This window comes from Dendropsophus ebraccatus, chromosome 4 (assembly GCF_027789765.1).
Source record: "Dendropsophus ebraccatus isolate aDenEbr1 chromosome 4, aDenEbr1.pat, whole genome shotgun sequence".
In the NCBI taxonomy this organism is placed as follows: Eukaryota; Metazoa; Chordata; class Amphibia; order Anura; family Hylidae; genus Dendropsophus; species Dendropsophus ebraccatus.
In genome coordinates, this window is record NC_091457.1 from 63,239,717 (window position 1) to 63,253,169 (window position 13,453).

The 13,453-nt window shown below is 42.7% G+C and overlaps 1 protein-coding gene across 1 annotated transcript in view; it reads right to left on the minus strand.

Moving 5' to 3' along the window:
• The window catches only part of RPGRIP1L (RPGRIP1 like), a 113,710-nt gene that overhangs the window by 97,757 nt on the left and 2,500 nt on the right, over window positions 1-13,453 (minus strand). Inside the window, exons 3-5 of the mRNA XM_069965949.1 lie at window positions 11,762-11,913; window positions 3,960-4,258; window positions 2,347-2,452 (exon numbers count right to left, since the gene is read on the minus strand). Of these exons, the coding sequence (XP_069822050.1) occupies window positions 2,347-2,452; window positions 3,960-4,258; window positions 11,762-11,913 (557 nt within the window). The remainder of the gene's footprint in view (window positions 1-2,346; window positions 2,453-3,959; window positions 4,259-11,761; window positions 11,914-13,453) is intronic.

The following is a 13,453-nucleotide window of genomic DNA, read 5'->3' on the forward strand; positions in this document are numbered from 1 at the left end:
GCGCTGGAGGGACAAATTGAAGTAAAGAGTTATATCTCCTTATTCAGAGTAAGGAGTCCTATTGTACCTGCCTTTACTTTTGTCAGCAAAAAAAGCTACTTAATAGTCATTTTAAAGTCAATTAAAGAGGAAGTCCTACAAACGGAAATATTAAACAATGTAAACTCACCTATCCTAGTGCCACATGGGACAATTGCTTAGCCGGGCTGTGACGTTGCAGCTGGAGGAGCTGGGAATGTGACGTACCCAGTTTCCAGCAGAGGATAACAGATGTCAGCAAGGTCTGGGAGCGGTGCAACGGAAGCGCAAGGAGGGGTGAGTTTACTTGATTATAATTTTCTCCCACCCCCTGCTTGCTGTTTTTCGTTTTTGTGAGACTTTCTTTTTTAAGTATTTTCACAATACCAAAATACAAGTTCAGGAACATATACATGAAATCCTCCTTCACATTAAAAAATTACATTTCACATTAATATTTACAAAGTGTGTATTCCTGGTCCACGCCACTAAAACAGTAATATGGAACAATAATATAGTATCAAGTAATAGTAGCACTAACCTCCGTCCCGAGTGGTGATTACTAGAGCCGATCATCTGTGTCAGTGTTCCCACGATGGTCACGGTGGTGCTGTCTGCACGCTGAAATGAGTGCGTTCTATGCAAGGGACTCGCTCCGGCTGGCAGCATGTACAACACTTGCTGTCCGGTGCCGGGTAGTATGACGTCACAACTACTGAAGCGGATGGGGGGAAAATCACCTCAACATGTTTCGGAAGAACCAGCCTCCTTTCTCAAGAGTGCTCTCCTCTTTGTATTCTTCTCCTTAAAGGGGTTGGCCACTTTATAGTAAAAATGTTCTGTGTATAGTATTAGTAAGTTTACTCACAGCCCTTACAGACAGCAGCTCCTTGTGTGCCTCATACAGCTAATATTAGACCCCCCCCCTCCTCCAGGCTGTGGTGTCCAGCTCTGTGGTGAGTTTGTCCATATGATGGCTGACACAGGAGCATGTGACCATGCCCCGCCTCCAGTGTCCTCCATAGGCATATACAGGCTTAGTGATGGACACTGGGAGGGGCAGGGCGTGGTCACATGCTCCGCCATGTCAGCCTCACCACAGAGCAGGGCAGCACAGCCTGAAGGAGGGGAGTCTGATTTTAGCTCTATAGGAAGCTGCTGTCAGTATATACAGTGAGCACACTGAAAAATATTACTAAGTGGCCAAGCCCTTTAAGTAGCCTTGCCCGTGCATTGGAACTTACATGAAAGCAAACAGTTTGATTTGAGCATTAAGTTCTGCTGGTTGGATTGTATTTAAATTAAAAATGTATCTGCTTTCTTAATTTTAATCAAATCGAACTGTCTGCTTTCATGTAAGTTCCAATGCATGGGCAAGGCTGCTTAAGGAAAAGGATTTTGAGGATGAGAGCACTCTTGAGAAAGGAGGACGTGTCCTCTGAAACATGTCGAGACGTTTTCCCCTCATCGGCTTCAGTAGTTGTGAAGTCACAATACCCGGCACACAGCAAGTTTTGAAAGCGCTACTGGCCGGAGCGCCTCCCTTGTAAAAAAAAAAAAAAAAGGCACTCATTCCAGCATGCAGCCAGCACCACCATGACCATCGTGGGAACACCAACACAGAACCATCATGCAACAATAGGTTCGGGACGAAGGTCAATGCACAGCAAAGGTTTCATATCATTCATACAGCCTATTACAAACTTGCTACTCTAACTATTACAGTGAATAGCTCCATATTACTGTTATAGCAGGAATACACACTTTGTAACTTCTCAGCCACCAGCACATTGGACAAACAAGTGATCCCGTTCTCGTAGTACGCTGCCCTCTCCTACCGACAGCGCTCGGGTGCATGTCTTAATCTGCTTTCCCATTAATATTGCCAGTAGTAAATAGTCATGACAGCTATTTGTGCATTCTTATTCATAGTGACCCCATCATTTGAAACAACTTCCGCCGTGTCAGAGGCATTTGGCCGGGGGTTCAGTACCCCACCAATCATTAGAAAGAGCTGGGGGAAGCGTGCAACTGTGTGTTTCTCTCCCCAGCCGGCCTGCTATGGTACTTGTCTCATTGTAGGAGACAATGTAACTCTATGGAGCCTCTCTTGCACTCAGGAAGAGATCACAGCAAATCGGGGAGTAAAGTGTACACTCATGTGCTTCTCCTACCGTGTTTTAATGATTGTTGGGGGACTTAACACCCAAAGGCTGACAAAAGAAAACTTTTAACACGTCTCCGTAACATGTTAAGAGACTTTGAAAATGACGTGGCATTTCAAGGAAGTGACTTTACAACCATCCTTAGTGTATTAAAGAACCGTACAGATTTCTTATCTCTGCTCTGGCTTCTTCAAGCAAACTGTGTCCATATCTTGGAAGTGGTGCTTGAGTAGATCTAGGAGTCGCTTCTGAATTCTGTAAACGCATTCCTAAATAAAGAAGTAAAGTAAATTTTTATTATTAAAATCCATCTGTATTTGTATTTTTATTAAGACTTGTAACAAATTTTTAATAAAAAGTAAAGTACATCATTACAGTTCCTTATAGCTGTTGGGCACAGTGTTCAGTCCACCCTTCTTCCAGTCACTCAGGCTTGAATCAAGTCTGGGAGGAGGGAGGAGGCAGAGTGACTAAACGCTACTGTGGCTCCATCTCCACGCCTTATTACCAGGTGTTGGGAGAAATTCATCCCACTGGGTCTCACTGCTGAGATGGGCTGGGATTGGCAGATATAGCTGGGGAGAGGATGCAGCAGCAGTGCAATCCATACCCTGGCCACTTACTTTGACCGTCAAAATTGTCTCACAGACTTCCATTGATGGACAGAGTAGCATCAGAGATACAGCCAGGAGTAAATGTGTCTCTCTCTGGCTGTATCTCCTGATCAAAGTTGTCAGCAGTGAGACCCACTGTGATCAATACATTTTGACATGTCTAATGACATAGAAAAATTGTTCCGACAGCATTCAATAGTGAAGAATTGGTGGAAGTTTATTCAAGCAACATACACCATGGCAACGTTTCGACCCAGCAGGGTCTTTTTCAAGCCCTGCTGGGTCGAAACGTTGCCATGGTGTATGTTGCTTGAATAAACTTCCACCAATTCTTAACTATTGGATGCTGTTGGAACAATTTTTCTATGACAGTACTTGGTCTCTAACTGGGATTGGAGACCCTCTGGCGTGCATCCATCTTCTACAACGTTGAGAGGAATTCTCTACCAATACAGGTGCTGTTGGACTTTCTACTATATGATATGTCTAATGACATGTCAAAATTAATTTTTGATGACAGGCTGTGTTCTTTACGGCTGTGTTTCCACATTTGCATTTTTGTGCATTTCTTTTCCGTAATGAGAAGCTAAACTGTATAGTCCAGACTCTGCAATGTGATCAGTAGCACCAGAAGATTCACATCATCATTGTTGGGTTTCTTAGATTACATAATTATAATTTAATAGATTATGTGGCCTCAGCAATTTTGTCTAAATCTCCTGTCTGGCATTTTCCATGTCATCAGTATTACCAGGCTTCATCATAGGTGTTTTTCTTGTCTTAAACAATCTGGCAATACTAATCAATTATAACCAAAGAAGCACAACAAAACTGTGAAGGGGTAAACACAGTCCAAGGGCCCTTTAACATGGGCCAACATACCACAGCAAGTAAGCACTGATCAGCAACATAGGCGCTCATTGCAGAGCCTTTACAAGGCTTAATCAGTCGTGTCTCACTAGTCTATTTTATCCACTATCTGGACTGGCAAACAAATAGCACACATGGGGAGATTTACTATGTTTTATTATAACAAAATTGTCTTTGTTGGCCATAGCAATCACAGCTAAGCTTTCATCTATTAATACGTTCTGGTAAAATGAAGGCTAAGCTTTGAATCTGACTATAAGACAGCCTGATAACTCTTGCCTATAGTTTATACCTTTGCGAATATTTTCTTGCATTAGAACATTCTCGGTCACTTTCTTCAGGCCAGAGTTGATGCGGGACTGTATGTAATTGTAAGGAGTGTGCCTGTGTCCTTGGGTCTGAAGTTGCTGTTTCGTAGCTATTAAGCGGTTCTTTAAGCTCTCGTTCTCCTTCTCGACCTCCCGTACTCTCTCCTGCAGCTGCTCCACCATCTCTTCCATCTCCACATCCTTCCCAGATCTTCTCAAGACTCCAGGTCCTTGCTCCGCTTTCTTTTTGTCTTGTACAAGCCGTATAAGCTTTGTTGCCATCCTAAGAGAAAGAAGGTAAATCCTTAAGTCTTACCCAATACCTGACATGTTACCTTTACCTTGTATCATTTTTAAACCATACATTGAAAATACCATAACTATATGCAGAAGTACTGTACTGGAGACTACCTAACTCATATTTCTCACTGTAAAGGCTCTAAAAATAAGAAGCTTCATCTAGGACACATGAATACCAGAAGTATATCATCAAGACGTGTCTGTTTCCATCTGTTTTTACGGAAAAGGGATTGGGCTTGCACAGTATGATGGTGAAGTCATGGGGTTTATAAAATCTTGTGATGTGTGGAGGATCTAAGATCAGATGGGATGAGTATTTCATGTGGGCTCGGTAACTAAATCCACTCATACAGTAAAGAAAGGAATTAGTAGGGAATCTTATTTTTCTCCTGCGAAGGACACTCACCAGTTTGGAGGGGAGTGGAGAATGTAGCTAGATCATTGCAGAATAGAGAGAGGAAAACTCTGTACTATAATCTGTCACCCTGCTGTCTATGAGCTCAGATCATAGGAACACAGCAGTCTATCTGTGAAGCAGAAGTATAAAATCACTGAACATATGTATGCAGGCAAATGGATATATATCCCTGACTTTTATAGGTAAAGGAGTTACCATAGCTAGAAAACATCTTTAGTATTGCAGCTGCTCCTGAGTCCCCCAGACAATAGCCGATTCGGAACAGCAAAGCCGCTGTCAGCTGATCATTTAGCCTCAGATGAATGGCTATCCATGTAAGGCTGGGTTCACAGTGTTCAAGGGGTTATCCCATGATATATATTGTGTGTATTTCAAGAATGGTAGGTTTGCAAATAAACATTTGATCCATAGCAATTGATCTGTTTCTGTTATGAGATATCTTACATTAATATTGGTAATAGCGCCCCCTGCTGTTCTTTGATCTACTGATTTATAGGCCTACCTTTTGGTAGAACTACAATTGTAAAGATTGCCTTCTCCCTAGGTGCAGTGGCGGTCTTTGGCACCAAGCACCCCAAGCGACCGCTTGGGGCCCCCAACATCCAAGGGGGCCCCCACGCTCCGCTCTTGTGCTCAAGACGGCTGGACACGGCCCCGTTCGCTGCTGCCATCTGAACTGTAACTATGAGCACTCGTAATGAGCGCTCATAGTTACATGCAGCAGCACTGACAGGGCGGGAGCCATTGGCTCCCTTGCTGTCAGTCACTCTTGTGGCTGCAGAAAGTTTTTTTCCCTGCGGTCACAAGTGGCCGCTTTGTCCTTGTGGTGCTGGCGCTCCAGTGACATCACTGGAGCATCGGCGCCAGGACAAGGCGGTGTGCGGCCTCTTGTGATCGCAGGGAAAACCCTTCCTGCGGCCACAAGAGTGAAGCGAAGAGGAGACGTCCGGACCCAGGGGAGTATAAGTGTTTGTTTTATTGTGTTATATACTATATGGGAGGGGGAGCACACAGGGGTTTGTTTAACTGGGGGAGCGCACATCGGGGGTCTATATAAATGGGGGGAGCACACAGGGGGGGCTATATATAACTGGGGGAGCACACAGGGGGGTTATAGACTACTGGGGCTTCACAGAGGGGTCTATATACTACTGGGGGCAGCACACAGGGGGTTTATATACTACTTGCGGCAGCAGAATGGGGTCTATATACAACTTGGAGAGCACACAGGAGGTCTATATCCAAATGGGGGAGCACACAGGGGGGCTATATAATACTGGTGGAGCACACAGGGGGTCTATATACTACTGGTGGAGCACACAGGGGGTCTATATACTACTGGTGGAGCACACAGGGGGTCTATATACTACTGGTGGAGCACACAGGGGGTCTATATACTACTGGTGGAGCACACAGGGGGTCTATATACTACTGGTGGGGCACACAGGTGGTCTATATACTGCTGGGGGCAGCACACAGGGGGTCTATATATAACTGGGGGAGCACACAAGGGGTCTATATAATACTGGTGGGACACACAGGGGGTCTATATACTACTGGGGGAACCACACAGGGGGGTTTATATACAACTGGAGGAGCACACAGGGGTCTATGTCCAAGTGGGGGAGCACACAGGAGGTCTATACCCAAGTGGGGGAGCACACAGGGGGGCTAAATACCCCTGAGGGAGCACACAGGGGGCTATATACTAGTGGGAGAGCACACAGGGGGTATATACAACTGGGGGCAGCACACAGTGGGTATATACGACTGGGAGCAGCACACAGGGGGTCTATATACAACTGGCACAGCACACAGGAGGTCTATATACAACTGGGGGAGCACACAGGGGGGCTATATATAACTGGGGGAACACACAGGGGTCTATATACTACTGGTGGAAGCACACAAGGGGTATATACTACTGGGGGGCAGGACACAAGGGGTATATGCTATTGGGGGCAGCACATGAGGAGTATATATTACTGGCGGTAGTGCACAAGGGGTATATACTACTGGGGGCATCACACCGCGGTCTATTGTTGTCGAGCGCGTGTTGAGAGGGGGGGGCAGACATAACTTCGCTTGGGGCCCCAGAAATGCCAAGACCGCCCCTGCCTAGGTGCATTGATACCTTTCGTACATTCGTTTATCATACACAGGTTCAGTGGCCTGTAAATGTAAAGAGAGTGAAAATAACACTATATAGAATTATACCTCTCTCTTAGAGAGAGAAACAGATGGATCTATGTGTGGTATTAGTTTTTTTCTATTACATATACAGGCTTATAGAAGTGCATGAAGGAAGCATATAAAGAACAAATAATAAATTAGAAGGATAAATTGGTGGGGGCAAAAGAAAGTAACATTCAAGAAAATGACATCACACTACTTATTAGAGAGATCTCTAGAGCGGCGTATGAGGGACTATTTTCTATACTTGTCAAAGGAGGAGGACTAAAGAACTAAGGTGCGGTGACTAGGGCCATAATTACAGCCAGACTGCAAAGCAAATACAGCAGCTTCCTGGTCTTACCGGGATCCGTCCACAGAAAGGAGACCAGAGGTGCAAGAAAAAAAGGCTCAGAAAGGGAGAAATGAACAATTAAAAGAGGCTTTACAAATGGATAGTGCTAAAATAGTGGGCTATATTACCCCAAAGTTTTATTTTTAATTTCAAGGGATTATCCATAAATGGAATAACGACATACTGTATGGCACACAGCAGTGGGTCACTTCACTTTAAAGCTTATGTACCACTTCAATTACAACAATAAGCTTTACATAAGACCTAATAGGCGCATCTGTGCTGAATTGCTTGATGTGGTTCTTTATTCAATAGCTCAGTTCCCAGGATCTTGCCGCTATTCAGATATGCAAACACAGTCTTTTGGTGCACTGGAGTCGGGCCCGGAACCCCAGTGCACGGATATTCCCCCGGTGACACTCACCTTCTCTTCTCTCTTTTTCCTGCCTTCAGTTTCTTACCCTCTGCTCCCCCCCATCTCTGCTGACTGATCTCAAGTGCAGTCATCGGAGTGTGCCCCACTAATGGTGAAGATCCGGGGAACTAGGTGTTTCACAAGCATTAACACCTAGAACCCAGCCCAAAGGCTCTTCTTAATGGGCTGACTTGCTCCAGATGACGGACACCTATCTCGGTAGTCGGCACTCATGAGCCTTCACAAGGTTGGTCCATTCCTTGTTTACACAGGACAACATGCAGACAATAATAACTTTATTGGCCGCACGAAAGATGAACTGGCTGGCCTATATACACAGGCTGATCATCAGGAATGCGCTTTCCAATGTCTGTTCAATTGTTCAATTAGAGTACCGTGTATAAGGGCCTACATATCAGGACACCCCAAGTGTGCCAAGAGATGCTAAGGGTCTCAGCACTTTACAGGTTTACAGGTGGTCCAGAGCAGTGAACCCCCTCTATGATAAAATAAACATAATAGAAATTCTCAATATTTCACTATTAGAAACAGCAATTGTGGCAATCATCCTACTAAGGTCAATAGGAGTTGTAAAGTGCGGCTCATTCTGAAATCAATCACCTTTAGGCTGCGTTCACACTACATATATTTCAGTCAGTATATGTATATTTCAGTCAGTATTGCAACCAAAACCAGGAGTGGATTAAAAACACAGAAAGGATCTGTTCACACAATGTTGAAATTGAGTAGATGGCCGTCATTTAATGGCAAATATTTGCTGTTATTTTAAAACAACGGCTGTTATATTGAAATAATGGCAGTTATTTACTGTTATATGGCGGCCATCCACTCAATTTCAACATTGTGTGAACAGAGCCTTTCTGTGTTTTTAATCCACTCCTGGTTTTGGTTGCAATACTGACTGAAATATACGAAGTGTGAACGCAGCCTTAATGTCAATTCTTTCCCAAATGGGTATGTGATGCATTATTTTTCAGTGTCATTATGCAAAGCAGGATTAGGCACGTGAATAATCTGCTGCATGTTCCTGACGTTTCTAACCTTGGAATCCCCCACCTCTTGACAGCGTTGTGGTTTATTTGCTTTACAATAGCTTGTCGGGTATAGGTAAGTATTTGACATTTTGCGGCTATATTTGAGAAATGCTGCAGTCGGCATATGTAACTAGTACCACTCCTATTCTCCAATTAACACAAAGATGAAAAGGAATGTGAAAGTCAGCAAACTAGGAGTAGATGGCTGAAGCCTCAAGTACAGAGTGAAATAATACTTTGCAGATTTTGATAGAACTATTACTGCCTGTGAAAGGACCCTTTGAAGATAATTGAAACCACTGGGTAGCAATCTGCTTTATAGCACTGACAAATAACAGTTTCCTAAGGCTTATCATTTAAGTGTGGTAAAATAGAGAAAAAAAAAAATCAACCATATTTAGTCCATATGTACTAGTAATTTCATTGTTACTACATGCCTAGCCTTGCATGACAAGCTGCACGTTACTGGACAGAGCTGTGTTATATGGACACAAAGGGCTAGGTCTATTATTTCAGAATAGTTTGTGGACCGCAAAGATCTTGCTCATAAACAGGAGTGTTAGAAGGATTTGGGGTATTTCCACCTTTTGTGTGAAGTGTAAACGGAGATTATAGCGAAATGAGGAACAGATTGCATGTGGTCTCAAACTAATAAATGTGGCACAGCCTCTCTGGCAAACAGAAGAAGCAGGGCATTCTACATCCAGGAGTGGTGTATAGATCCTACATATCCAACTGTTATATAACGTGCGAGACAAGATAACACAAGGCACTAACTAAAGATCATCTCTCTGGGAGAAGTTCCTAGGGCCAATAGACAAAATGAACTTGATAAAAGCTGGTAATATAAAACTCATGGATGTGTTATATAATGGATGCATTATGTTACTAGTGATGATGGGGAAAATGGGCCATTTTTATTTTCCGTGTCGGAATCTAAAAGAACAGTTGAATAAAAGGGATTCTAATACTGAGAGGAATAAATCTACTTAGAGTATGCAAACTGGCATTGGCTGGTTGGTGTACTTTATGTCACAATACCAGAATTTTGTGTCCAATACCGATATGAACTTTTTTTTTTTATTTCGATACTCTATACCAATTCCATACCTAATAAAGTATATATAAAAAAAAACAACAAATATACAAATATAGTGTTAGCCAAACTGTGTTACCAGTTACAGCTGTTTCACGTAGGGGCATGAAACAGTCTCACCTGCAATATCATGTCTTGCTTTTTTTCAATAAAGGAACAATGGAACTGCTACAAGGTAGTGAGTGCCGCTAATTTTCTTTTATACAATATTAAGACTGAATTTATATTATCTAAAGTTCAGGTATTGCGGTATCAGAGTCAGGGACTATAAGCAATCAATATCACATCGGTGGAAGCTGGACTTTCCACTACTTCACTGACCAGCTCCAGAGAGTGCTGCACCTACTTAATTACTTACTAGACAGAGCTCCATGTTAATAGTAGCATCTGGGCGTGGTTCTACAGTTTACAGCAGCTCAGTCCCATTCAAATGAATGATATTAAGCTGTAATACCAGGCACAGCCACTACTTAAGGCACAGAGGTCTGCCTGGAAAACAACGAGGGGACACATTACAACCCACAGCCACTTTAACTGGCTGAGCCCCACCAATCTTATTGCATAATGACATTTTATTACCTATCCACAGATGGGTGGTAAGTATCTGCTTGGTGAATCCCCACCACTAGGACCACATTGATTTAAAATTTAAATGTAGCAGTAGTCAATTGTATACTTGGGCTCCTTTCAAAGTCTATGGGATTGACAAAGATAAAGTATCTCAGCCATCTCTAGCGGTCCTATAAAGTGTAGAGTGCCCGTGGGCATGTCTGATCACCTGCTCCATTCAAAAAAGGTCCACTCAAAACCCCTGTTCTCCTGTGGATAGGTGCTCAGCTATCATTATGAGATAACCTCTTTAAGGGTAGACTATCAGTAGTTAGTAGCTGCAGTTCTGGAAAATCCCATTATTCACCTAATCGACTTAAGGTCTCTTAATGGTTTCCTACCCACACCGTCATACTTCTAATAGTGCAGTGCCTGGCATTACAGCTTAGTCCAATTCATTTAAAGCGTCTGGGCTGCTTTGAGCTGAAATACCACAAAAAACCCCACAGAAGTGCACCTGGTAAACAATAAATGGGATATGGTGCTCCGTGGAGATAAAAAAGGAGGCATTACTATGCTGTGTCGAGGCTTCTACTGGTTCACACAGCTCATAAGAGAAGTTTATGAGGCCAACATAAACTGCTCGGCCTCTACTTCTTATAGGCACATAACAGTTGAATGAGCGGCCTATTCTGCCACATATTTTTATGTACAAGGACAAAAGTAATCAAGGGTGCCAAGAGTAATATAATGATTGACATTAATTCAAATGGCAAATTGTGTAATTATGCACCTATCAGTTTATTGTACCAGATGTGAAGTAAGATTTTTTGGCCTTCAACATTGGCTCAAATGCTCTGCGAGTAAAATGTTGGCAGGGATCGTATTCTAGTTGCTTAAGTTTTTTTTGTTTTGCTATAATCCATTATGCTACCTTTAATTAAGTGTAGACAAGGCCTGTAGTAGGGTGGTTGTCAATGGTAAGATGAAGCCACATGGATAACTGCTACTACTAGGTGTTGGCCAGTTTAGAAAATACTTTACATACATGATTAGACAATGATGTATATTAATACATGACGCCAGGAGAGCTGCGAGTCCCCTGCACAGCATCATTCTCCGTAACCTTTGTGGATTATGGAGTGTGGGAATAAGGCCTAAGATTAACAGAAGATCAGCAGGGAACAGACTGCTACTCTACCAACCCATATGGAGTATATAAGTGTCAGTGGGGTTCCTAGTCACTAATCAAACACAAATCAGTATATTATCAATAGTATAAAAACTCTGCTCAAAAATAATTACTGCAATCCATTTATACCTATATGAGTTCATCAGTATTTTGTGTTCAGGAAATGACCCCGCAGAAGGCCATTGCAATGTACAGAGCCCTAGTCATAAAAAAAGAATAATAAATTGAGCAAACCTTTTTATTTTATCCTCTTGCTTATGTGCATGTTGTTTGAGCAACAAGTTCTCATCATGAATACGTAAATATCTATCTTCCAGTTCTGGCCTGGAAAAATGAGCAACGGCTTGTCTTGCTTTTGCACTGTGGGGAGAAATAGTTTCTGAAAGGTACAAAAAACAAAGACAAAAAATTACAATGCGTACTAAAACAAAGTGAAGGTTTAAAATAATACTGAATTAAGCCAGGCAGCTCACCACCTTAGCACACCTGATGCACCCACTCCAACAGTGTACAACGTAGTATTAACAGGACAAAAGGGTTCAGCATTGCGATGCAATAATGCCTATTTATTAAGTGATCCATAAGAACAATGGGGAGCAATCACAACGGCCATGACTAAGTGTCGTATCTGACGAAGCAACTTTTCGTTTCAATCGATTAACAATAAACAATTGCAAACAAGCACTTTTGGGAACGACCTGAAATTACTCACCACATTACATGGAACGATAACAGTTAGTTACAATGTGTACATACGCCGAAAGATTTGCAGACGATTAGCAAACGGTTAACAGTGATTTTAAGGTCAGCTCAAAAATTGTGATCAACTACATCCAAACTAATTTTCATTAGTCGTTTGATCGTTGCCTGCAAACACACAGAAAGATTATCGCCTAAATTTGAACTACATTTTTTCGCATGATAATCTTTCTGTGTAATAGGGCCTTAATGGTTTGTGTTGTATTAGAGACGCATTGGTGTCGGTCTGAGTTGGTTGTTATTCCCTCGGTTGTTATGGACTACTGAATAAAGAAGCAGAGTCACACCGCAAGCATAGTCACACCGCCATTTGTGCTGTTCATAGTAAAAATATATTAACAATTATTACACTCACCCACATCAGGCAGATAACATACACAAAATCACCAAACCATCACATATTACAATCATGAGAAAGTTTCCTGGCCATAGCCCTACTTCTTACATCACTAGTGATATAACCTGATGTTTTTTATTGTGTGTTCATTTCAGCAGGACAAGGAGAAAAGAGGCTGCCGTATACCTCTGGTGCCATTTATCTTCCAGCTGGCAGGGACAGGGGGAATTTGCTAACAAGCATGAACTTACCTCTCCCCGTGCCTGAGCTCCGGGATCTCCAGCACTGACATATCATGACCCAGCTGATTGACTAGCCACTCAGCCAGTGACTGGGATGGGACGCTGCTCCAGGCACCGATTGGCTGAGGGGATAGTCTATCAGCTGGGACAGGCATTTTCCCCCAAGTCGTGACTTCATCACAACTTGGGGAAAAATGCCTTCCAGTGGGGTTCCAGAGGAAGGTCGCTTTACTCAACGAGGGCATGGAGAGTTCTTACTTATCAATGCCCCCCTTGGCCCTGCCGGCTGCCTGATTTTCAAAACGGCCGTACTTCTCCTTTAAGACGTTTTCTCATCAACAATACTTATGACATGTTTACAGGATACACTATAAATGGCTAACAGGTGTGGGTTACAACTGACAGCAAACATCACTCAAACTCCTAAGACATCAAAAATCTTATAACTAAGGCTACATTCATATGTTCCATAAGTTTTTCCATGATTGCAAATCTACAATTATGGACAAATTTAGAGTCCATTTATTTCTATTGGGCTGTTCACACTGTCCGTAGTTTTACAGATCTGTAAGCCGCGTTTTACAGATT